At 40.4% G+C, this 26,380-nt stretch overlaps 2 protein-coding genes across 5 annotated transcripts; one reads left to right on the top strand and one right to left on the bottom strand.

Annotated features, from left to right (window-relative positions):
* Positions 1–595: 595 nt before the first annotated feature.
* On the bottom strand, positions 596–7,912 carry LOC115572163 (neoverrucotoxin subunit beta-like). Its single transcript, XM_030401992.1, has 4 exons — positions 7,882–7,912; positions 6,307–6,398; positions 4,484–4,596; positions 596–3,442 (listed from the first exon to the last, which is right to left on the bottom strand). The coding sequence occupies exons 3-4, from the start codon at positions 4,581–4,583 to the stop codon at positions 1,566–1,568; spliced, it is 1,977 nt and encodes a 658-aa protein (XP_030257852.1). The 5' UTR covers positions 4,584–4,596; positions 6,307–6,398; positions 7,882–7,912; the 3' UTR covers positions 596–1,565.
* Positions 7,913–10,731: 2,819 nt separating this feature from the next.
* Positions 10,732–25,619, top strand: LOC115573380 (uncharacterized). Of its 4 annotated transcripts, XM_030404149.1 has the most exons (7): positions 10,739–10,755; positions 11,192–11,337; positions 14,179–14,280; positions 17,305–17,363; positions 18,503–18,615; positions 19,997–20,133; positions 20,572–25,619. In XM_030404149.1, the coding sequence occupies exons 5-7, from the start codon at positions 18,516–18,518 to the stop codon at positions 24,520–24,522; spliced, it is 4,188 nt and encodes a 1,395-aa protein (XP_030260009.1). In that variant the 5' UTR covers positions 10,739–10,755; positions 11,192–11,337; positions 14,179–14,280; positions 17,305–17,363; positions 18,503–18,515; the 3' UTR covers positions 24,523–25,619. The 4 variants fall into 4 exon arrangements, with proteins under 4 accessions (XP_030260006.1, XP_030260009.1, XP_030260008.1 ...); XM_030404146.1 differs by having other exon boundaries at positions 10,732–10,755; positions 11,195–11,337; positions 19,997–25,619; XM_030404148.1 differs by having other exon boundaries at positions 17,308–17,363; positions 19,997–25,619.
* Positions 25,620–26,380: the final 761 nt, after the last annotated feature.

Genomic DNA, 26,380 nt, shown 5'->3' with positions numbered 1-26,380 from the left:
AACCTTCATCCTTTGAATCCTTGCATTTTGTGAAGAAAATGTGTATGATTGTTACATTGGCTGGCTTCGCTTGTGGTGAGCAAGGCATACAAAAATCAAGGTTTTGGAAAATTCTGCATTAAGAGAGCTTCACTAGTGTTGTCAGTCGAATTGGATTTGTGATCTAGTTCCACTGAGAGCTGAATTACATCACATTTAACAGTAGGTTTGCAGATGTTTGATGGTACCACCCAAAGTTGGTGTTAATCAAATCATGTTTTACAGAGATGATGTTTATTTATTAATGGCCACAAGGTGGTGCCATTGAAAACATGTTTTAATATTATGCACTTATATTCATGGGGAACTCGTGTCCCAAGTTTCATCTTCTAAAAGGGGTACAATGTAGTTTTGGAGAAATGATGCAATCTCAGGTTTTTCAATGTATAACATAACTAAGGTAATAATACAAACATACAGAAATGTGTATATTCGTCATTAAACAAGCTGTTCTCAGAGGAAAATAATGTCTCAAGACGTTGTTTGAAGCTAGAAAGGTAGTAGGGTCTGCCACATATAAACAAAGTACAACAGTATGAAATTGTGTTTTCTCTCTATCCTTTAAAGTCAGTTTGTCTATTCAGTTTGTTCAGTCATGTGATCAAAGAGTTTGTTTATTATTTTTTTTAGGCAGAAGAAAATAAAGATCTTTCGCTTCTCATTAACATTTGTGCCCAAAATTACGTTGAGCTCGTTTAAAGCAACAGAATTTAAAAAATATATTATATGAGTACTGTAGCGCCCCCTGGTTGTAGAATTATATAACATTTTACACACACAGTGCAGTGTGGACGAAGTTGCTGCACGTGCAAGATTCCCAAATTTTGTTTCAGCCAGATTCAGAAAGTGCATCAGGCCACATCCTCAAAATTTGACAGCCAATTACAGACAAAACGTGAACATGCAAGTTTTGTTTTGGCTCATCTAAATATGGCATGTGCCAAATCGGGTGAAGATGGATGATTTATGTGCAAAATGAGGCATAAAAGGTGTTTACCAAAAAATGTAACAACTGTGGTCTATATCAATAAACTCAGCATCATCCAGGGAATCCACTGTAAAATCATACTTTTTTAACTCCAAGCAGCTTTACTGTAGCAATCACACAATTAAATGATTATAAAGTACATATTGTAAGCAAATACGCTAACCACACATAATTGCTGAGTAAATAATATTGGTTTAAATTACTTTTCTGAATGACTTTTTCACCTGGCTTAATACCAGATTACCGCCACCAAATCAGACAAAATAGTCTTCCAAGAACGTAAAAAGCTATCTGCTATAACTGTTAGATCTTGGTGGCTAATAAACCACTAATACATCCAAGAATCAGATGGATTTTGGAGGTACTGTGTTGCACTGTGTTAATATGCAATAAATTGTTCCAGAGCTAGTCTAGTCTAGATGCATTTCATATATTAAGTTCTAAATCCTAGAGGAGGGAGGCAAACCTTGACTTCATTGGCTGGATCTCCATGACAACATATTCTGAGTCTCATGGAAGTCCTGAAATGATCGTCTCTTCAGTCTCCCGACTCTTCCTGTCTGAACTCTTCCTTATCGGAAGCATTGTCTTGAACGCCGCACCCATCGGCAGTCTTCTTCAACACTTCTTCTTTAGGCGCAACAGGTACTTGTCTCTCACTTGAGTTTGGTTCATCTTGAGGTTTTCCAGGAGTGCTGCATGGTGACGTTTTAATGGAACCACTGACTTCATAAGCTGGTCCAACACCTACTGAGGTCAATGCTCTGCATCTGAACTTGTACTCTGTGTTTGGACTCAGATCGCTCACTGTGACTTCTTCAGCTCCTGCTGCCGTCTTTTCTATCCATCCATCCTGTCCACTGACACAGTACTCAACAGAGTAGGAGGTGATGTTCTCTGCTCCAGACTCTGTTGGAGAAATCTTCAGCTTCACACTGTTGTGGTTTATGTCTCCTACTGTTAATGTTTCAGGCTTTGAAGGAAGCTCAAAGTTCTCATTGACAGGAAAGCCGTCTTTATAGAGTACGATGCTTGAACCTTCCTGTGTCTCATCTGTTGAACCAACTGCCAAGAACTTAATGTTTTTGTTCTCCTCGTTGGCCTCTGCAAAATCACCAAAGAGCTTTGCTTTGTGTCTCATTGCATCTGTGACATCTTTCAAGGTGTACCACTGTTCCTTCTTTATATCATTTACAGGGGACTCTTTAGGATCGTCTGGTTTGGGTGTTTGTCCTAAGTGCTTTGATAAATCTGCGAGGTACGGTTCATGACCTCCCAGAGAGGTGAAAGAAAAACACACAGCATGATCTGCACTGAGAATTTCCTTGTACAGATCTGATTGAGAAGGGATGATCTTTGTGTTTTTCATCATGCTTGTGAAAGACTTCAAGGTGTAAATTTCTCGCTCTTTAAAGTCCATCCACTCGTTCAGGTATTTGCTGTTGAAAGGGGAAGAATATTTCTCCTTCAAGATCTCTTTGAGCACAGCGCCCTCGTCTTCTTCTCCTCCTCGGATTGCTGGAAGTTTCTTTGCCAAGTTTCGTTGGAATTCCAGCTTGAACCCAGAGCATAGGTCTTTAAAGGTTTTAATCTTTCTGCCAATTTCTGAGAACTGCTGTGCAGCAGTTTTCAGTGCATCATTACACCTCATTTCCACCTCCTTCAGGTCTTCCAGGACAGCCTGCATTTCTTCTATGAATGCAGGACTTACTTCACGCACAACTGTTGGTGCAGATGTATGCAAGTGAATCAGTGGCAACAGCCAAACCTTCACTGGTACGGCGTTTTCTCCGTTGGCTCCCAGCAATTTTGTCAGACTTTGGTAAACTTCTACTGCATCCTGAAAGGATGAGGGAGTTTTATCAAGTAAAAAGTCTCCATGGAAATTGCAGGAGAATTTCTCAACTGATTTTTTTTCTTCATCCTTCATTTTCAGGGAACCCTCACCATCTATACTAATGCTGGGAATTTTCTTGACCATCACTTTCAACTTTCCCTCAACTTCTTGACAATTTTCATCATTACACACATCGCTGTTAAAGACAAAGAAGGCTTTTGCTCCATAAAGGATTCCTGTGACTACGTGTGTAGCTTTCCCTTGCACGAAATCATCCAGATACTTCAAATTGTCTCTCCCCAGGTGATCCATTGATAGTTGCTGGAACTTGGTGGTTGCTTCATACTTCAGTGTTACTGTGGCCTCTTTTTTAGATGTCTTATTATGACGTAGATATTTGGCTGATCCTTCAACTTCAACGTTACCAGCGAGAAAACTTGCCTTGAGGGATGCACTTACATCTAGTGCTGAGGTTTTGTCATCAATAGATTCAGATGCAACAATCTCGAAAGCGCTGTAGTGCTGTCGCCTTTCTCTTATATACTGTATCAAATGATCATGACCCCACAAAGTCATACCTGCAAAGAAGAGGAGAGGAACAAACCATCAGCTTCTTTAATTGTGAATAAAGGCATCAGCACTTATCTCAGTCTCAATCCTGAAACCTGCTACTGAATACTTGACTTGTAAACAGAGACTGTAGTTCTGCATAATCTCAAACCATGTCATCAACTACTTCTTTTCACAGCCATAACAATAAAACCACTGAGAGTAAATTATAATGAGCTTCTCTTTACAATGCTATTTTCTTTTGGAGAAATTTCAGGTCCTGGCATTCATGTGGATGATACTTAACACACACCGCAGATCCAAACAAAGTTGCAGACCAAATACCCCCCCCCCCCCCCCCCCCCCCCCCCCTCAAGGCACCAGCACTCCCTGATAGCAGTGTACACCCAGCAGGACTTGCCCATGGAACATGACATAGAGCTCCAAACTCCCCAGTACCCAATCTGATTGAGCATTCATTAGACATCTCTGAACAAGTCCAATCCAGATGGCTGATCTGTAGGCTTCGGGGTGGGGCCTTCATGGATCAGACTTGTTGAGGGATGTCCCATGAATAAACAACTGTATTGAAAGCTGGTCAATTTGGAGGCCAGACAACGCCCTGAGTTATTCATCACATTACTCGGGCCTGAGCAGTTTCTACAGTAATGCTCTGGTGCCATCATGAGGTGTTCTTAGTCTACAACGTTGTTTGAGTGGGTGGTCCATGTCCAGTGTCATCCATATGAATGTCAGGGCCAAAGATTTCCTGGCAGCATGTTGCATTGAAATTAGATGATTGTTGATTTTTGGGAATTTTAGCCCTTATTTCATAGAACATCATGTAGAGCTTCAAACAGGAATAAGCCTGAGTTCAGTGGCCAGCACCTGATTGCAGACCAGAACACAATGCAGTGTAGTCTAGATTTGCAGACCACCTCAGCTACACAAAGTCAATGAAAACTACAATGCAAGTTTGTTCTGAACTATCTTCCAGGAAGATTGAGCCACGAAAGATTTAGTTGTTGTCCAGCTCTGATTAATTCAGTATTCAACAGCTGCCTCCTTACCAGGAATGAGTAGATCCCTGCGGCAGTTGTACAGCATCCCGAGGCTGAAAGGTCGGCCGAGTGCTGCCACCTCTATTGTGTTGCTGTCTGCAGAGCCCATAACTCAGCCTGGCCTGAAATAAACAGATGAACACATGTTAGTTCACGCTCCCTCAATCCCGGCAAAATAATGGTTCCCCCCTTGGCTTAAAGTGGTTTGGTCCACTGTCAACCAGCCCAACGAACACTGCAGTGTTCAGTACGAGTGTGTTGCGGTGATAACCGAAAACTCCATTTAGTAAGTGCTTCACAAAATGTTAAAACACAAAGATGGACTGACATTTTTAATCACTTCTGACAGACAATAGAGTAAAACACACACACAATTATAACCATGCTGTAGTTTGCTCTGTCCGTCGCCTTATGATTAAATCAACATGGCGGCCATGTTGTGACGTTGCAGCTTCATCTTCCAATGCATCATGTCCATGAAGCAGGAGATCAAACCCCCATTAATTTAAATTATAAATCCCTGAAGTTTAAACCCATTTTCAACCGTGTTTTTGATTTGTCTATTTTTTGTTAGAAATGCCAGAATTGACTTTTTATTTTGGACACTTTGTTAAGTTAAGAATGCAAATTGTAATACCAAAATACTGGCTTTTGTAGATGATAACAGGAATATTTCTGTAATATAATTAGGTGCTTTTAACCTGGTTGAACAAACAAAATCCTCTGAGGAGCACGTTTATAAGTATTATGTTTATTACCACAATTATTTAAAAGTTTTTAAACATGCTGGTAAAACTCCTAAGGTAAATACTTTTCAGATGTGCAGTACAGTTTAGCAGTACGAATGAGCATTTCCTCTTTTATATATTTAATACCAGTTTGTTTCACTTTTTTCGCTTTACTTTTGATGGCAGCTTTGGTTGTCACCTTCAGAAATTGCTGTTGAGAAAATGGCTTTGCTTGTTTACATTAAATTGATGTACTCTGAATTATTATCATAATACTGTGACTGTAAACAAAATCAAAAAGAGACAGAAACACAGAAATCATCATCCCTGTTTTACACTTTCGATGACATATTTAGATAAACTACGCTGTCCACGTCCTCAAACTCAGCTGCATCATTTCACAATGATGCTGTCAAAAATATTGAATTATCAAAACAAATTGATTCTGAAAATTTGATAAAACAACAGCAAGTCGGCCTTCAACCCACCTCATGTAGAAGGAATTTAAAGTTGCACTATGTAGTTTTTAAAGGAAATTCAAACTCAGATTTATTAAGGTTATGATATAAACTTTTTCCATAACTGAATGAACAAGCTGTTCTCAGGGGAAAATAAGGTCCCAGAAAGGTGGCAGGGTATGCCACATATAAATAAAGTAAAACAGTATGTAGTGTGTTGTCCTTTAAGAACAGTTTGTTTTAGTTTATTCAGTCATGAAAACAAAGAGAATTTCAAGATTTCAAGTCAGACTCAGGAAGTGCGTCAGGCCACGTCTTCACATTTTTTATGACCAATTACAGATGACAGTGACTGATACAGAAAACACAACCACATACGTTTATTTGGGCTCCTCTAAATATGGCACGGACAAAATTTGATGACGATTGAATGAAATATGAGCCAGTTAAGGCAGCAAAGGTTTTTTTATTAAAAAAAAAATCAAAATTATATGTATCTAATATCTCTATATTTCAAGGTACTGTACCAAATATAGAAATTCCTGTATTGTGACAACATTCAACTGATGTAAAATATTCTGTTCTGCTGTTAAAATGAACTCAACTCTGTTCATGATGGGTAACTTTTATTCATTTTCTTACTTACAGCTGGTCGTGTTGGAGAGTCTTATGGTCTTGAAGTGCAGAAAGAAGAAATGTAAAGCGTCACTGTTTCAGGACGAAGACAAGCACTGCCACCTGAACCACAAACAAATCAGAAGAAATAATATAATAAAACATTGAGGCTGGCTTTCAAATCATGTCCAAAAGCCACAACTAGAATGTAACAGAGTAGACAGCATACCCCTTCAAGAATCCTCTCTATCTGCATCAAATTGTTCTCTTTCATTGCACCAATGACCAAATACATCTGATTTTTAAAAAATGTTTCATCCAGATTCATGCCAAAAATTGCCAATATCACAATATTAAAGAAGTGAGAAATAAAGCTCCTGGATCGTCCCTTTATCTAATTTGCAGCAGAAGTTAATGAAGTCTATTCTAGACTGTAGTGATGGGAGTTCCGGCTCTTTTAAGAGAGCCGGTTCTTATGGCTCGGCTCACTAAAAAGAGCCGGCTCTTTCGGCTCCCAACTGGCTCCTCAGATGTTTTGGTTGCTTTAATCAAGTTATTACCAAAAATAATGAAACATGGTGTGTAAAATGAATTAATAATATACAAAACATACATTATATCAAATTATTATCATAATATCATTATTTTTATGGCATAGTATACGCAACATGGAACAGAGTGCTACAAAAAATCAATTTTAAAGTGCATAGCCTTTTGCACAAACTGTGTCATAGAGCTCTGGTTGTAGGTGGAGGTGGTTGTGGTGGTGAACTGTAGCAGCAGCAACAACAGTTGCAGTAGACAAACTGACACTTTCATTAGCAGCAGGTTCACTTGCTTGTCTTTTTTCTTCCAACTGCACTGATGGATGTACAGTTCTAATGTGCCTGTGCAGGTTATTTGTAGAGCCTGCTGCATGAGATTTAAACCTTCAATACTCCACACTCACACTTACTGCGTTTCCTGCCATCACTCAATTTCTCACCTTTCCAGCTGTTGTCTCTGTAGTTCTGTCTCTCTCTCTCTCTCTGTCTCCCTCTCTCTCTCTCTCTCTCTCTAAGCCCCGCCCCTCCTGCTCAGTGTGGACACAGACGGCACCACACATCGTGTAGTTGACCATTCAGGTGCGGATTGAACAGAAAAAAAAGAGGAAAAGAAGAAAAAAAAACGGCTCCGGCTCCCAGACAGGAGCTGGCTCCGATCGCTTCGTTCCGTTCGCGACCGACACATCACTACTGGACTGAGACTCGTCCTCCATCCGTAATGGAGTAATGGAGTAATATGTAATGTATGTATGCATGTATGTATGTATGTATATGTGTGTGTGTGTGTGTGTGTGTGTGTGTGTGTGTGTGTGTGTGTGCAAATAGACACACGCGCATTTAACATATTTTGAATATCATGGAAACATTTTTTTTTGTGCATTTGCCTCACTGCCACAATTTACGTGTATGTGCTGTACTTGTACAAAAACAATAAACACAAACATATACATTCTAGAAATAAAATTGAATCAAACAATAATGTTCTTAAGACTAATATCCTCATTATCACATAAACACCAAAACATATAAAAGAATGAACTAACAGCTGTTCAGCAACTTACCCCTCAGATCTTCTGTGACTCAGGGAGGAGGATGAGGTCTGCCTCAGTTAGTCTGCTGCTTCTGTTTTTATACAGGGACACACATGCCTGTGGAGGGGGGGAGCTGAGGTTTCCTAACAGTGGGACCATTTCCTGGAAACCCTAACCTTCACAAATGTGAAAGTGAAATAAAAAGATGCATTGCACCATGCCTTGATAACTGCCATAAAGATGCTACGACCAGCAACTTTGTGAGAAACACAAACTGGGATTACTAGTAGAGAGAATTATCTGGGGAAAAGGGCCAAAGGGTCATTTTTAAATGGAAAATCCAAGATGGCCACCGAAAAAGACCCAAAAGTGATACAATATTACTTGGCTTGGAAATTATGCTTGATTCTTCCATTTTGTTTTTTGCACCACAATCAAATATGTGCAATATATTCCATGAAAATTATGTCACGTGCCTTTGAAACGGCTTCAAAGAAAAAAAAAATGGTTAAAAAAAAAAAAAAAAAAAATGTCAGAATGAGATGACACGAAATGGGTCCTCATCTGAGTGGGAAATTATTTGTAAAATACAAATATAAATGGTTTTAAAAACTTTTACAATAACTCATCTTTAACTTTGAAAGAGTAGTTAATCGATAAAATGTTTATGTGAGCAGAGATAACACCTTACATTGGGACAGAACTTATAATGTTATGCCAATGTAAGCATTAGCATTAGTAAATGTAGACTCAGTAAGATATGCTCATAATGATGATGCCTACATTAAGGTATTGTTGCTCCCAACCCAAACCTCCCCCTCCTGAAAGGAAGTGTGTGCCACCAAAGGTAGACATGTTCTCTCATCTGAGTATTCCACTTCAATGCCAGAGCGTGACCATGAGGAGGCCGACACGAGAGTATGCATCCATATAATAGATGCTCTACTAAAAGGTGTGAAGAGAATTGTTGTAAGAACAGTGGATATAGACACTGTTGTGATTCTTCTTGGGGTTTTTGAACAGCTTCTTGACAACTACCCATACATCGATATGTGGGTTGCTTTTGGCATGGGGCAAAACTTCAAATAAATACACATCAATAGTATTTTTAAAACCCTCAGGATGACAACATGTTTGGCTCTTCCAGGTTTCCATGCATTAAGGCACAAAATTAGTATGGGCTTCATGGAAATCATTTCCAGAGGTAACAGATGACTTCATTGCAAGACTGCATGTCCTTTTCAGCAGCTTAGCCAGAAGCTTGAGCGGTACACACGTGTTCTTTATGATAAAACAACTGACCTTAAAAAGGTCAATAATCTCAGGAGGGACTTCTTTTCACAAAAATGTCTGTAAGTGGAAAATATCCCTCCCACACAGGCTGCACTGATAAAGCATTCTAACTGAGCAGTGTTCCAAATGTCTACAGACTATTCAGTTGGTGCCTTCCCCAGCAACATGTGCATGGACCAAAGTAGATGATTCTAAAATACGGCTGCAAAACGAAGCCTCTCTGCTCTCCAAAGTGCCAATGCAAGAATGCAGGGTTGCCTTGCACAGCACTGTCCCAATGTACTGGAGGATTTGAAAAGATGCACTGTATATGCCTTTTTTATGGTTTGCTATGGTCTGCTTGAGGTGCATGGTGTCATCTTTGTAACAAATGATACATAGTTAGCCACTTAGTATTCCTCTACTTTTTTAAAGATTTTTCCTGGGCTTTCAAACAGCTGCCAATTCTATGGGCGGCCATTTTTAATTTCTTCAAAAGCTCATTTTCGGTTCGCAATTTTTGTGACTCATTTTCTAGGGATCCTTAGGGTCACCCAAAGAATATATATACCAAATTTCATGTTTTTATGAGGTTGTTTTGTTGGGTTTTGAATTAGCTGCCAATTGTATGGAAGGTCATATTGAATTTATTAAAAAACTCCCTTCCTGTTCACAATTTTTTGAATTCATTTCCCAGGATGCTTGAGGGTCACTCAAAGACTATATATACAACATTTCATGTTTATATGAGGTTGTTTTGTTGGTTTTTGGATCAGCTGCCAATAACATGGGCAGCCATTTTTAATTTCTTCAAAAACTCACTTCCTGTTTTTAATTTTTTTGGGCACCCCTTCTAGGATGTCTTAGGATCACTCAAGGGACTTCTATACCTAATTTCACGCTTCTATCAACTGCGTAACGTTTTTCTAGATAATCCCCCCTACTATACAGTTAGCCAGCCGATGAATACAAAAACACTGGTCTGTGTCAGCTTGTCAAGAAGGACGGTCAAACGTACATCCACTTGTAAAGAACATGTACATCATGACAGGTTTTATAATGTGCGATTTCCGATCAATGCTTACCTCTTTAGACTCCCATTGTATTGTTTGTGGCTAAGTCTAGTGGGTATATCAAACAAGCCCTTTAAAATGGGCTCAGAAAATTTATCAGCATTATTAATCATAACAAGTCAGAAGAAGTTAAGAGGCCATGATACATAGAGAAGTGGATTCACACTACTGACAAGCTGACACGTTAATATATTTGACATGTGTGGTGTTCTTGCCTGGCCTCAGCACTGTAATACATTATGCTCTCATGAGATAACTGAGACTGACCAGTGTTTTTGTATTCATCGACTGGCTAACTACAGTCCCAGTTTGTGTTTCTCACACAGTTGGTAGCATCTTTTTTTATCAATGCATGGTGCAATGCAGCAATTTTTTCTTTCACTTTCACATTTGTGAAGGGTGGGGTTTCCAGGAAATGGTCCCACTGTTAGGAATGCATTAATGACGTAAACCTCAGCTCCCCCCTCCACAGGCATGTGTGTCCCTGTATAAAAACAGGAGCAGCAGACTAACTGAGGCAGACTTCATCCTCCTTCCTGAATCACAGAAGATCTGAGTGGTAAGTTGCTGAACAGCTGTTAGTTCATTCTTTTATATGTTTTGGTGTGTTATGTTATGTTATGTTAAGTGATAATGAGGATATTAGTCTTATAAACATTATTGTATGATTCAATTTTAGTTTTAGAATGTATATGTTTGTGTTTACTGTTTTTACAATAAATACACTCTTTTAAATTGTGGCAGTGAGGTTGATGCACAAGACAGGTGGGTGAGTGGGAGAGAGAGAGAGAGAGAGAGAGAGATATGATCTGATACTGAGCCTTAACTAATATTTTCCTGGATAATACAGCTGCATTAAGAAAAAAGTGCCTGCATCCAAGCTGTTCCTTGATAGGCTTTTAAATTTTGTTTAAACAAATTATATACTTTCATATGGCTCTTTCTTATTCTGCATATGCAGTTGCAACATTGGCCTACCACATTCCTTGTGTTAGCAGGTGAGTCTGTGATGTGACATCAGACCCTCGTGTACAGCCAGCTGAAGTGTATAAGAGACGCAGCCCACGCTTGGTACCTCCATATCATTGTCATAACCCGGCTCCTAGGCCATGACAAAAACAGGAATGGAGGGCAGTGGATGGTAATACATTTAAAGTATTTATTATAATAAAGTAAACAACTGATGAAATTACTGCAAATATGAGGTGTGTCAGTCAGTAACATCAGGGGTGTAACTGTGGATGTGTGAACAATGAGATGTAAGGTGTTGCGATGCTAACGTCGCTCCTCCTCACTGACTGGAAGCGCTGTTGTGCCTGGATCCAGTTGTTTTCTGTGTTATCGGAGCACAGCAGGACAACATTGGTGGTTTTGAAAGTTTTTTAGTCATTGGACATTTGGATTTTAAGTTTTTAAAGAAAGGCACGGTGAGCCGCCATGTCAACACTGGACGCTGCCGACTCACCTGGAGAGAAGGAACAAACGCTGAACAAGGCATTCAAAAAGATCGCTGACATTCTCGAGGACATTGAACAGATGTCGAACAAGCTGCAGAGGAAGGATTCCCTGCTGATCACCCTCAGATCCTGTTTCCCGACGTTGGCGGAAGTGGTTGTCCGCAGTTGGACGAGGGCTCCAAGCGAGATTCATGGTGGGGCTCCTTCTACCCCGAGCCTACAGCTGTCCAACAAGTACGCGGCTCTGTCCGTGAGCGAGAAGCCAGCGGCTTGGGACCCGCACCAGGAAACATGACGTGTTTCTGTGGCCACAGACACCATGCCCCCGTTAACGGACACCACATCCTTCCCTCCGCTCACGGCTAGCTGTCCTCCAGCAGGTGGATGTCCAACACAGGGCCGCCTCCGCCGTCCCGCTCCTCATCCTAGTGCAAGTGGCTCGTCAGGAACGCGGTGTGCTGGCACTCCCCCGTTCTCCCCACCAGGCGAGGGATCACACCCGGGGCCCTGGTGTGGGTGGTGGGGTGACTGAGCCGGCTTACTCCCCTGAAGACTGAGCGGATGCTCCCACAACCCTGGTCATCGGGGACTCAATTGTGAGGCATGTCCGCATGAAGGTGGCGTTCAACGTGACGTTTCCCAGAGCCACCGTTACGGACATAATGGCGAAAATACCCGACATCCTAAGCTTGCATCCGCAGACAAAAAGGATTATCATCCACGCAAGTGCAAACGACATCTCCAGGCAACAGTCTGAACTTTTAAAGTGAGACTTCTCGCACCTTTTTAACATCGTCTCACAGTCCCAGTTGGCTTTTTTTTATCTCCGGCCCCACCCCCACCTGCGGCAGAGGGATAGGCAGCTTCAGCAGGCTGCTCAGCCTCAACACCTGGCTCTCCTCTGCCTGCAACTCACACCATGTTGGCTTCGTAAATAACTTTGATGTCTTCTGGGAGAGAAGACATCTTTTTGGGCCAGACGGGCTTCACCTGAACAGAGCAGGTGCCCGCATGCTGTCAGCCAACCTGACACACGGCGTACAGCATGCTAATCTTCCAAAACCCGCACCAGCTGCTCTGTACACCACTGATTGATGTCCCCCAGGTCCTTGCTTCTCTTCATTCAGTTCCACCTCTGACCACCATATCCACAACCCCGGACTTGGACCTCATAGTCTCACCAACACTTCACCCATCCCCGTAATCATTACACTCCATCAGCACATTAAACACTGCCATACACACTCTGTCAACAATCGACCTCTCAAGTCAACAAGCCACCTGTCACCATCAACATGGCATTTTTTAATGTTTGCTCTCTTTTAAATGGAACTTTTTTAATGAATGATGTGATTTTAGATAATATGTTAGACTGTCTTATTTTAACTGAGACATGGCTTGGAGCTGGCGCACCCGCCGTTCTCATCGAGGCTTCCCCACCAAATTAAAAAAATTTATTTTCTACTAGAGCGGGTAGAAGAGGGGGCGGGACGGCATCCATTACACATAACTCCCTAACCTCAAATGGAGTGTTTTTTAACAGTTACATGTCATTTGAGCACCATGCCTTTACTTTTAGCAGCCCTCCAATTCTCTGCATTAATATATATAGACCACCCCTTCACTCTACTTCCGTTATCAATGATTTTTTCTGAACTGTTATCAATTATCCACACCTCTAATAGCAGGATTTTAATAACTGGTGATTTTAATCTACACGTTGATGTTACCTCGGACCCGATATCCAGAGAGTTTTTAAATCTTTTGAATTACCTTGATTTTAAGCAGCACATCATGCAGCCGACTCACAACAGAGGACACACCCTGGACCTGGTCATAACCCATGGCCTGTCCATCGGTGTGTCCTCTGTTTCCGACCTGGCTATGTCTGACCACTACTGTGTATTTTTTAACATTACCAGTTTTAACCAAGAGGAGGCCCCGGTGAGAACACTGAGGAGGCGCTATCTAACTTCTGAAGTGGCTGCAAATTTCATAGGGATTTTACAGAGCACTCCTGCTGAAATTTTACCTGCACCTTGTAATTTTATCGTTGATAATTTTAACAGTAGACTGAAGTCTCTGGACTCAGTAGCTCCACTTTTAACAAAAACAATAAAAAGAAATCCTACACCCCCATGGAGAAAAATCTATGAAATCAATTAACTGAAAAGAAAATGCAGGAGTGCTGAGAGAAGATGGAGAAAAAGTAAATTGACAGTTCACTACGAGATTTTACGTCAACAACTCAAAACCTACAATAATACAGTCAGCAAGGCACGAATTTCCCATTTCTCACAACTCATCACCAACCATAAAAACAACCCAGGTTCCTCTTCTCCACCTTCGATATTTTAACAGGTTCTAACTCTAACTCTGCATTGTATTGTTGCTGATCTTCTTAATACAGAGCAAATCAAAGTATCAAGTCTTTAAACAGGAAAACATACAAATCACTTAAATTAGCATTATGAGGATGGCACAGCAGGACACAGAAGTGAAGTAAAATGCTTTGTGTTTTCAAGAGATGGAACCTGAAGCGAGCAGCACCGTTTAGCTGGCAGCGCTCGACCAGCCATTGAGCCTGGGGATGCTGTACGACTGCCGCAGTGATACACTTATTCCTGGTAAGTGTTGACATGTTATCACAACAAGATGGTGGCAGCTGGTCTGAACTTGTTAGTTGAGGGCAGCCAATGTTTTGAAAATATCTGAAAGGGACAAAAATACATATTTTCCCTCTTACCTGAAGTGAACATTTTTAAGGATGCTGAAGCACACCTACATTTAATCTCAGCACCCCTGAGAAATAATAATAATTAATAATCATCATTATTGGTTTCTTAATTATTTTCCCCATGCCGCTGATGGGAACAACATATTTTATATGCTGCATTTATCAAATTCTGACTCTGGCGATGCAGCAGAGCCATTTCAGAACTGGTCTGTCTCAGCTTGACTCAGGCTGATGGTGGTGATGCGACTCGACTTGTCAAGTTGCCAGCAGCTGGTTTTAAAACACAGTGCACACAATCAATTTGCTTTGCGACACAGGTGCCTTTTGTTTTTGCCATTTAATCATTACTAGTCCTGCTATTAAAAGCCAGAAAAAGCCGGCAGTTAACAAGGAAGTACAGAGTTGTTGCAGTTGAGATGATACGTCTTGTAGTTGCATTGGTGTGAACTGGCAGGTTTGCCGAGTGGCACATTCCAAGTTTCAAGTCGTCTCCTAATCGTCTCCAAATCTTGTGAATCTGTCTGAACAGGGCTTTACAGAAATTGTATAAAACCTTATTAAACAGATAGTTGTTGAATTCACCAAGCCTTAGTCAAAGTTTGAGGAACTGTTGATGGATCATCTTGGACGAGGCAATGTGAAGCATCCACTGTATTTATGTTTCCTTGCTGAAGTTAACTGAAATTGAGTGTTAGTTGACACTAACACTCAATTTCAGTTAACTTCAGCTAACTAACAACATGAAGGTTATTTTCTTATACTAGTATTTAGTGTAATAAAATGCAAAATGTTTAAATACCAAAACTTCTGATGGTTTTATGAAAACAGAGATACACAAGTTCAACACTCAACTTCATCCCCTGAATCATAATTTATCAACCCAAGGATATAAAATGACAGTCAGTTAAGAAAGGGGAATTCAGTTTCATCACTTTTATTTAGTTGAGAAAAAATTAGAACAAATTTTGAACTGAATATGATTTATAAACATATTAAAACCAGTGATGATGAAGACTGAATGAATGAATAATAACCTTATCATCAGGAGCATCAGTTGAACAAGTACTCAAATATATGAAATGCAATACGAGAAAATCAGTGAGACATTTTTATTTTATTAGTACCTGAAATAATTACATTTGTCCTATTATACATTTTAACAGTCAGAAAGTTATAACACAGTACTGATATAATTAAACATGCACTCAGAGTAAATGATTACATGAACAAATAAAAAAAAGTTTTCAAACAAACATAATCAGTGCAGTAGTCGACTACCTAAATCAGTTTAGTTTTTTTTTCCAAAATAAAGATTTGTACTTAAAGCTCCAGTCTAAACCATAAAACCGCATCTCAAATGAAAAATAGACTATAAAATATATTATGTCCCCGCAATGTCAGTGGGTCCCCATATGGTGGGTACACTACCAGGTGTTGGTCTGATTGTGACTCAAAAACGATTTGGGACACTGGCAGGAAGAGTTGGTGTCTCTGTAGTTGTCACTGTGGGGACTGCTGAGAGTTGGTCTGTCAGGTGTTGCACTTTCCTCGTGAAGCTCCTTTCTCTATTCTCAGCATCCTCCTTCACTTTGGCAAACCGAGCACAGAGCACACTGTTCTCCTGTTTTAGTGTCTCTACACTTCCTTTGAGGTCAGATGACAAGGCTTGGTTATCTTTCTTGAGCTGCTGGAGCTCCTCATGAAGCTGCTGCACAGTGTTGTCTTGGCAGTCAGATAGCCTGGCCTGGGCCAGCTCTTTGAATTCAGCAGCTCCAGCTCCAGCAGGGCCATACTCTCCTTTAACTGGCTGGTGGAGCTGGCAGGTGTGGGAGGGGCAGAGATGGACAAGGTGGTGGGGTTCTCTGTTGGGCTCTTATCATCTTCACTGTCAGAGGGGACATTGATCCTCTTGGTGTTCATCTAAGCTTTTAACAAAAAGAATGCCTCTTCAAAGGACTCCGGGTTGGCTTTATTCCCCTGGACCATGATCTTTCCTTTGGTGTAGCAAGTGATGGTGAGCAGAGGGTCATCCCTATCCCTGTCAAGCTGTTCATCTTTACAGATTTTTAATCTGCCTCCTGAGCCACTGCCCTCACTGGATATGTATGCATAATTGTTGCACAAAGTATCTTTCCAGATGTAGATGGAGTCAGTGAAGAATATGAGGTTGTTCTTCTTCCTTCCATCTTTGTGTTGGGTGTAGTCAGTGAAGAGGACCTCTGAATTTCCCCGTAGTGTCTTCTGCTTGTGTTTCTCCTTAACTGATGCACTCTTACATTTAGCAGGGTATCCAACCCCCCTGCTCGCTGTCCTGTTAGCTGCCTTCTGACCAGTTTCCATGGCTAGTATAACTGTTTACTTTCTTAGATTTTCTAGCCTCAAACACAGTTTTTTTTGTTTGTTTGTTCTTCTTCTTGTCTTCAAAGAATACCTCTTCTGTTATCGTCTGTGGTGCAGTTTCTGCTTGCAAATATTGGTCACAGTGGCAGGTAGTAGCCAAGTTAGCAGTTGACAGCTAGCTAGTTAAAGGTTAGCTAGCTAGAAAATATATCTAAAGATCATGTGTTTTCTTTTGTTTTAGTGATTAATGTTGTTACCTCTTCTTAAGAGTCCTTTCTGAAGAATATTTGAAGGTTCTTTTATAAAATGTTCCACTTTTTAGGTCCAAGTTTTATTCAGGAGCTAATTTTTGATGCAGACTTTTCTCTGTAGGTGGAGCTACTACTCTCTCTCTCCCTCCCTCTTTCTCTTTCTCTGGGTGGATGTGTGTGATTTCTTGCAAACTGAATATATAGATTTTCTGTTTAATGTGGTAAACCAGTTTGGTTGTAGGTTCACAGTGTAGGTGTTTTCGTGTGTGTGTGTGTGTGTGTGTGTGTGTGTGTGTGTGTGTGTGTACATTGTCCTTATAAAGCAGCTCCAGAGGAAGCAGAGCAGCTCGCCCTTCCGTCTCGATCACAGACCATCTGAGCGGTAAGTTGCTGAACACACTGATCTCTTCTGTGTTTTCTTTCTGTCGATGTGCTGCTGAACATTTTAACTGCAGCTCAGTTTGACTCTTTGTGTGTTTGTGGTCGATCTTAGACACGTTTAACTTTAACTGAACTCTGATCGGTTCAGAACACAGTCTGATTAACACAGTTAAAAATGTGTGTTTTTCTTATCTTAAACATCCTGTTGCACATTGTGTGAAAAGATACATCATGTAAGTCGATTCTTTAACTTCGCCAGAGAGGTTCTGTTTTCACTGTGTCTGTTTGTTGGTTTGTCAGCAGGATTACGCAACAACTACTGTGAAGATTTTAATAACTTCTTCTGCAGATCAGGTGAAGGGACGGATCCAGGAGCTTTATTTCTCACTTCCTTTAACACTGTGATAATGGTTGTTTTTCAACATGTCCGTTAATTTGTCAAGGAAATATGCGTGAAAGTGGAAAGTGGAATCAGTTGTATTCAGATGGCTGGTATCTATGAGAACAATTTGATGCAAAGGGGATTCTTGCAGGGGTATGCACTCTACTCTGTACCATTCTAGCTATGGCTTTTGGGCTACTCTTCATTTATCTGACCTACTTTTGTCAGAAGTCTCCCTCTGAAGGACATTTGTGGTCAAAGCTGACTGAAGCTCACATCATATTAATAGAATTCAAAGACTATTAAAGTTTAAGGTAGAATCAGTAGGATTTGTCCCAGCTGTTCCTGAACGCACCACAAAGACAGTTGATTGTTGAGTCTCGTACCCACAATCGTCAGATACAGAAGTCTTGGATTGGCAGCTCGGGTCGGACACTGAACCCACAAACATCAACAATAAGACTTAACTTTCTTCCTCCATTAAGTTCTGTTGCTTTAAGTCTATCATATATATACATTGTGAAATAGTGTTGATATAATTTTTGAGTTTGCTTACAGTCACAGTATTAAGATAGCGTTTCGAGTACATCGGGTAAAACTGGTTAATTCCGCTAATTCCATTTTTCTTCTTCAATTTGAGAATACATTAAGTAGCTCTCAATATTTTTTAACTATAATTGTAAATGTTTGTGCAGCTGGTGAAAGATACATTTCAGAAAGATAAACATGGTCTCACACGCTGTCGTCTGTTCCTTTAGTTCAGCCTGAGCGATGGACTCCGAAGCCAACGGGACGATAGAGATGCCGGCGCTCGGTCGGCCCTTCAGCCTCGGGATGCTGTACGACTGCTGCAATGAAAAATTCATCCCTGGTACGGAGGCAACAGTTTCACTAATAAATTCATCAGACACACTCAGAAATGTTGCATCAACTGTGGCTGCACAGTGAACTTTGCTCCCGATTCATGAAGACAGTCGATGTGTTTCATTTGGTCGCATTTAGTTTTGATCTGATTACTCAAAATTATTAATTACATGTACGTCTTTGAAGGGACACAATCTAGTTTTTTGGACAATAAATGTAACATTTACTATCTTAATAAGGAAACAATAGTGATACAAAGCAAGTATTACATGCATCTATCAAATGAACATGAATATGTCAGATATGTATTTGATATGGAAGAAAGTAAGCTTTCATCAGAGGCCTCTCAGGTCTGCAGGACGCTGTCTGGAGGAAGGCGGCAACTAAAAACCGTATGAAACCGCTTTGCCTTTTGACAGTAGTTCAGTTTGTTCAGTCATGAAAACAAAGAGTATCGAGCTTTCTTTTCTGGTTAGAGTTTTTCCCCAGATCTACACAGTTCACCCTTAAAACCACCTAGAAGTAACTTCTAACAACAAATTCAAACACATGAATAGAGAGAAGAGGAATGAATCCAAATTATGAATGATTAGTGAGATTAACACAAATGACTGATATATGTGAGCAGAAAAACATGAAGGGTTTAGCAAGATGAATGTACTCATTAACTCAAGACTGGATAATGTCCACTCTCTTCATCATAACATCCTCTAATAACAGTGAACTAACGTCATTGTGACCACTTTAAGTTGCCTGAGTCTCTTTATGTCAGTCATCACGATAATTTTAAGTCCATCTGGGTACGTCGACTAGCTAGCAATTCTGGAATTATTAAAATTATGTCAATTAAATGTGTATCAATAAATTAAAAGGTGTAATGTGTCAGAACTGGAGTATGAAACAATATAAACAAACTAAAATTATACACAGGATGATAATGAATACTAGTTTTAATCTCTGTATTGGGTTGCAGTGACATCTTTTCAAGTTAGCACGGCTCGGCTATATATAACAAACAAAGAGCCTGCTTTAATTTGGCCATGTTGGTGTGGGTGGATTCTTAAAAAACAACACTGGTTACGCAAAGAATTGGTCGGCTAAGTGGTAGTGAGCAGCAGTTAGTTGTTACTTGAGTGATACTGTAGTGGCTTCGACATATGGTCTGTTACACCTTAAGCTTTTAGTAAAGGTATTGTTTTAGTGCGTTGTATACTCCAAACAAATTAAATATTTGTATATTTAATATGTAAAGTTGGGTCTTGGGTTTTGTTAAACATCAGCTGGAACAGAGGCCAGCAGTGACCCTGAAGAACAGATCACTGAATGTGTGATGTATACTCAAGCATGATGCTGATGCTTCTGATGCTTTTTCTCCTTGTTGTCTGCAGGCATGACATTATGGGACCATGATGTTCTGGTTAAACATGTTGGAGAAAGACCACAAAACAGCAATGGTGTTAAAATAGATGCATCTGAATCAATTCAGGACAAATGTTCAGCTCTAAACATCGAAGGATCTGTGAAGGCAAGTTTTTTGGGTGGACTCCTATCTGTTGGAGGATCTGCTAAATACCTGCATGATTATAAGACTTACAAAAACCAGGCCAGAGTTACACTGGAATATGAAGCTTACACAAAGTTCCAGGAACTGTCGATGGATCATCTTGGAAAATGCAATATTAAGCATCGTGATATATTTGAAAAAGGATTAGCAACACATGTAGTCACAGGTATCCTTTATGGAGCCAAAGCCTTCTTAGTCTTTGACCGTGAGGTGTCCAATGATGAAAGTCAACAACAATGTGAGGGCAAACTGATGGGGGTCATCAAAATGATTCCCTTTTTTGCTGGTGAAGGTTCCCTGGAAAAAAGAGGCAAAGACAAAGACAAACAAAGAGATGATAAATTCTCCTGCAACTTCCACGGAGACTTCTTACTTGATAAAACTCCTGTGTCCTTTCAGGATGCAATTCAAGTCTACCAAAGTCTGCCAAAATTGCTGGGAGCCAACGGAGAAAACGCTGTACCGGTTAAGGTCTGGCTGCTGCCTCTAACAAGTTTAGATCCTAATGCTGCAAAACCTGCATATGAGGTAAGTTCTATGTTCATAGAAAAAATGCAGGCTGTCCTGGAGGACCTGAAGAAGGTGCAAATGAGGTGTAATGATGCACTGAGAACCGCTGCACAGCAGGGTCCAGGGAGTGGCAAAAAGATTAAAACCTTTAAAGACTTGTGCTCTGAGTTCGAGAAGGACTTCCAACAAAATATGGCCAAAAAACTTATCTCGATCCGAAAGGGAGGAAAAGAAAAAGAGGAGGCTGTGCTCGAACAGATCCTGAAGGAGATACATTCTTCTCCTTTCAACAGTAAAAAACTGAATCAATGGTTGGACTCTAAAGAAACATGCATCTTAAACTCCCTGACCAGCAACATGAAAAACACTAAGATTGTCTCATCTCCAACAGACCTTCATAAGGAAATTCTCAGTGCAGATTATGCTGTGTGTTTTCTTTTCCCCTCACTGGGAAGTGATGAAAAGTACCTCGCAACTTTATCAAATTATTTAAAACAAACACGCAAAACAGACCATCCTGAAGAGTCTCGTACTCATGATGAAGAGAAGGAACAATGGCACGCCACAAAAGAAGCAACAGATAAAATGAGGAGTAAAGCAAAACTCTTCAGTGACTTTGCAGAGGCCAACAAGGTGAACAAGAACATTAAGTTCTTAGCAGCTGCTTCAACAGACAAGACACAGAAAGGTTCAAGCATCGTACTCTATAAGGATGGCTTTCCTGTCACTGAGAACTTTGAGCCTCCTTCAAGGCCTGAAATATTAACAGTCAGAGACACAAACCACAACAGTGTGACGCTGAAGATTTCTCCAGCAAAGTTTGGAGCAGAGAACATCATCTCCTACTCTGTTGAGTACTGTGTCAGTGGACAGGATGGATGGAAAGAAAAGATGGCAGCAGAAGAAGAAGTCACAGTGAGCGATCTGAGTCCAAACACAGAGTACAAGTTCAGATGCAGAGCAGTGACCTCAGTAGGTGTTGGACCAGCCAATGAAGTCAGTGGTTCCATTAAAACTTCAGCTGGAAAACGACTTGCAGGAGGAAACAGCAAACTGCTGGAAAATCAGCCAGGTCCCATTAAAACTTTACTACCTTGCAGCCCTCCTCGAAAACCTCAAGTTAAACCAAAGTCAAGGGAGATATCAGTTAGCTGGGAGAAATTACAGCAAAAATCACAAAGAGTCCTGGAGGACTTCAGTGAGCTAGAGATGAGGTGTAATGATGCACTGAAAACCACCACTGCACAGCAGTTCCCACAGATTGGCACAAAGATTAAAGCCTTTAAAAAGATGTGCTCTGAGTTCAAGAAATATTTCCAACAAACCTTGGCAAAGAAACTTCCATCAATCCGAGGAGGAGGAGAAGAAGAGGCTGTGCTCGCAGAGATCCTGAAGAAGATACATTCTTCTCCTTTCAACAGCAAAGACCTGAACAAGTGGATGGACTGTAAAGAGACAGAAATTGACACCTTGAAGTTCTTCACCGACATGATGAAGAATACTAAGATTGTCTCATCTCAAAGAGACCTGAAAAAGGAAAGTCTCAGTACAGATCATACTGTGTGTTTTGTTTTCACCTCACTGGGAAGTGATGAACCGTACCTCTCAACTTTATCAGAGTACTTAGAAGAAACAACCAAACCAGACGAAGCTCGACGGTCTTGTACTCATGATGTAGAGAAGGAACAATGGTACCTTCTAAAAGAAGTAGCAGATACAATGAGGAGTAAAGCAACACTCTTCAGTGACTTTACAGAGGCCAACAAGGAGAACAAGAACATTAAGTTCTTGGCAGTTGGTTTAACAGATGAGACACAGAAAGGTTCAAGCATCTACCTTTATAAAGACGGCTTCTCTGTCACTAAGAACTTTGAGCCTCCTTCAAAGCCTGAAACATTAACAGTCAGAGACATAAACCACAACAGTGTGACGCTGAATATTTCTCCACCGAAGTTTGGAGCAGAGAACATCACCTCCTACTCTGTTGAGTACTGTGTCAGTGGACAGGATGGATGGATAGAAAAGACGGCAGCAGAAGCTGAAGAAGTCACAGTGAGCGATCTGAGTCCAAACACAGAGTACAAGTTCAGATGCAGAGCAGTGACCTCAGTAGGTGTTGGACCAGCCAATGAAGTCAGTGGTTCCATCAAAACTTCAGCTGGAAAACGACTTGCAGATGTTGTTAAAGGAAACAGCAAACTGCTGGAAAATCAGCCAGGTCCTCTCCCTGTTTATAAAGTTCCCCTGGTAGAAGAAACGAGGAGTGTCACGGGGGGCAGGTGTTTCAGTTTTGGGAATGAGTCCGCCAAACACAATCGCACCATCATGGTCCTCGGAGCAACTGGTGCTGGAAAATCAACTCTCATCAATGGGCTGATCAATTACATTCTGGGTGTTGAATGGGAAGATTCATATCGGTTTGAGCTAGTTGATGAGGATCCATCAAAATCACAAGCTGAAATCCAGACTTCTGACGTCACTGTGTACAAAATCAACCACCGGGAGGGGTTTAAAATAGACTACTCACTGACCATTATTGACACTCCAGGATTTGGAGATACGAGAGGCATAGAGAGAGACATGGAGATCACAGAACAGCTGCATAATCTATTCACTGATGAGCGTGGTGTCAGTGAAATTGATGCTGTGTGTTTTGTAGCTCAGGCTTCTTTAGCTCGACTCACACCATCACAGAAATATGTGTTTGACTCTGTGCTCTCAATCTTTGGCAAAGATGTGGCAGAGAACATCAGAGTTCTTGTGATATTTGCAGACGGCAAGCGTCCAGAAGTTCTAGAGGCGATCAAAGCTTCAGGTGTTCCATGTCCTACAACAGAAGACGGGCTGCCAGTTCACTTTAAATTCAATAATTCAGCTTTGTTTGCAGACAACAAGTCATCTGAAGGAGGCAGCATGAAGGATGAAGATGGAGGCTTTGATCAGATGTTTTGGAACATGGGAACAAGAAGCATGAACAAGTTCTTTGTTGCTTTGAATGTGATTGAAACCAAAAGCTTGAAATTAACTAAGGAGGTCCTCAGAGAGAGAGAGGGGCTCGAAAATTCAGTTGAGAAGGTTAAATTTGGATTAGCCAAGCTTGTGGAGATAAAAGAGACAAGTGAGAAACTGAAGGAGCACGAGGCAGAGATCAGCAGGAATGAGAACTTTGAGTTTGAGGTCACTGTCAAAAAGCCTGTTAAAGTAACCATTTCACATCCTGGATTTTACCTCATCAACTCTCAGCAGGGTCATTACACCTGCCACTTTCCCCGTGGAATACCCAATGATACTGATACAGCATGCTGTGCTTCAATGGGATCAGATGGAAACTGTAATCAGTGTGCAAGCAAATTTATTTTGAGTGTACATTTCAATCAGAAGTACAAATGGGATTATACAGGGGTTAAAGAAAAACGAACAATCAAAGAGCTCCAAGAAATGTACAAACAAGCCAAAGACGCCAAGAAACCTGTTGAAGCAATGATTGTAACACTGAAGGCTGAATATGATCGTGTTCAGGTTGAGGTGGAGAAACTGGTGGAGAGCTCAACAGAGTGTTTAAACAGACTTAAAGAGATCGCACTGAAGCCAGATCCACTCTCCACTCCAGAGTACATCGACATGCTTATTGAGGGAGAGAAATCTGAGGGCAAGCCAGGCTGGAAGCAACGAGTCCAGAGCCTGATGACTATCAGAGACAGAGCAGAGACATTGGCTAAAATAGGCAGAGGAGAGAAACTCCTTGATTGTGAAGAATCTGAAGTCCAGGACGAAAATCAATACCTAATGTTAACCATTCGCAGACGTTCACCATCCACCAGTTCCACAGACCAGAGATAATCAAAGCTCCAGTTGTTCCATGTCTTAAATCAGAAGACGGGCTGCCACTTCACTTTAAATTCAATAATTCAGCGTTGTTTGCAGACAATAAATCATCTGAAGGAAGCAGCATGAGCGAGGAGGATGAAGATGAAGATGGAGGCTTTGGTCAGATGTTTTGGAACATGGGAACAAAAAGCATGAAGAAGTTCTTTGTTGCTTTGAATAAGATAGAAAACAAAAGCTTGACAATGACAAATGAATCTGAAGTCCAGGACGAAATCAATTTCCGATGTCAACCATGAGAATGTCATTGGGACAAAGACCCATTCTGAGATGTATATAAAAATGAAAGTGATACAGAATTGTTAGTCGTATTGATCACAGCAAGACAAATACTGTTTAATAGTTACAGCTGAAACAAGACTGGGACCTGAAATCTCAAGAGAAATAAGAAAAAGAAAATTTAGTCATGTGACAGAAATCTTGTTAAAGTATGTTTTTCTTTATTTGAGTTTGTATTTTCTTATGACTGATTTATCTTTTAACTTTAAACATGTTAAAAATGCTCTTATCAACACTCATATACTCTCCTGTTCATAAGCATCTATTAAGGACTCATCAGTTGATGATTATTCCAATTATCTTAATATAAAGTTTTATCCAGTTATATCTGCTTCTTGCTAAGTTTGATTTTCTTTGAGATTTAAAAACATATTTGATGTGAATAATGTTTCTGTTTGATGTTGATGAATGACGTGTTCTTGTCCTGTAGTAACAAGAAGGCTTCAGCTGAATGATGAATATGACCAGAGGTCCATTTTACAGCCCATGCTGAGAAGAGAAAATGACATTTTGCCCTTCTAAATAGAAAACAGAGAAGGTCACAGCTGATGTTCAGCTTTACAATTCAGAGAAGTTAATTCATAGTTCACTAAGAACTATATTTTGTGACAAGAAGAAGGAGTTTTGTCATTCGTGTTGTCCTAGTTTTCTTGATTATCTTTTCATCTTATTTTGTATATTGCTGCTTTTTGTTTGTAATTTTGTGATCATTCGAAAAAAAATATGTGAAATCATAAATAAAACTGGAGTGTATTTTGTACATTCCAACCAAAGTTTTGGACTTCGCTAATTTTTCTCTGAGGTCATCTGATCACCTCTCCAGGCAACGAGCCCTTTAAACACCTTGTGAAAAACTAAACAAATTTAAATTACCTAGTCAAGATTTTTACCTCAATTGGTGATACAATTTTATGGAACTGATTTAATGGGCATGGTTAATACAGTTTTTTTGTGATGTGTATATGTGTATGTCATATACATGTTACGCTCAGTCGAGGGAGCCGAGCCAAACATAAATAACCGACATAGTGAAAATACAATTCATTGCGATAATACAACAGGTATAGGCAGCATCAGCTTTTGTAGTCCCCGCTTCCTGTATGTGCCAATCCCTCACTGCCACACCAGGAATGCGTGAGTGACTATCAATATTTCAATTTTAATGTTATGTGTCATCTACCAAATGGTTCAAAAGTGTTTATGGAAAGTTAAAGCCTTTAAGTGAAAAGCTTCGCACACAAACACTGATGTTTCACTTTTAACTACTTTAACTTCATGGCTGTGAGTGAGCTTCAGTTGTGTGTTCTCACATGTGAAAGACAAAAACCTTCAGAGGTCAGAAACTCATTGTATACTTTTTTGTTGAAGTAAATGTCGGGCTTGGTACTATCATCTTCTGTTTCTGTAAACGTTATCATATACAGTCGGCTGCTCAGCTAGGTTAAAACATGTTTGCCCCTCCCCCAGTGCTCCACCTCTGTTGTGGTCGCAGGACGGAAGCTTTGCTTGGGAGCAAACTACTGAACAAACACTC

Source organism: Sparus aurata, chromosome 21, assembly GCF_900880675.1.
Source record: "Sparus aurata chromosome 21, fSpaAur1.1, whole genome shotgun sequence".
Classification (NCBI taxonomy): domain Eukaryota; kingdom Metazoa; phylum Chordata; class Actinopteri; order Spariformes; family Sparidae; genus Sparus; species Sparus aurata.
This window is presented reverse-complemented; position numbering and strand designations above follow the sequence as displayed.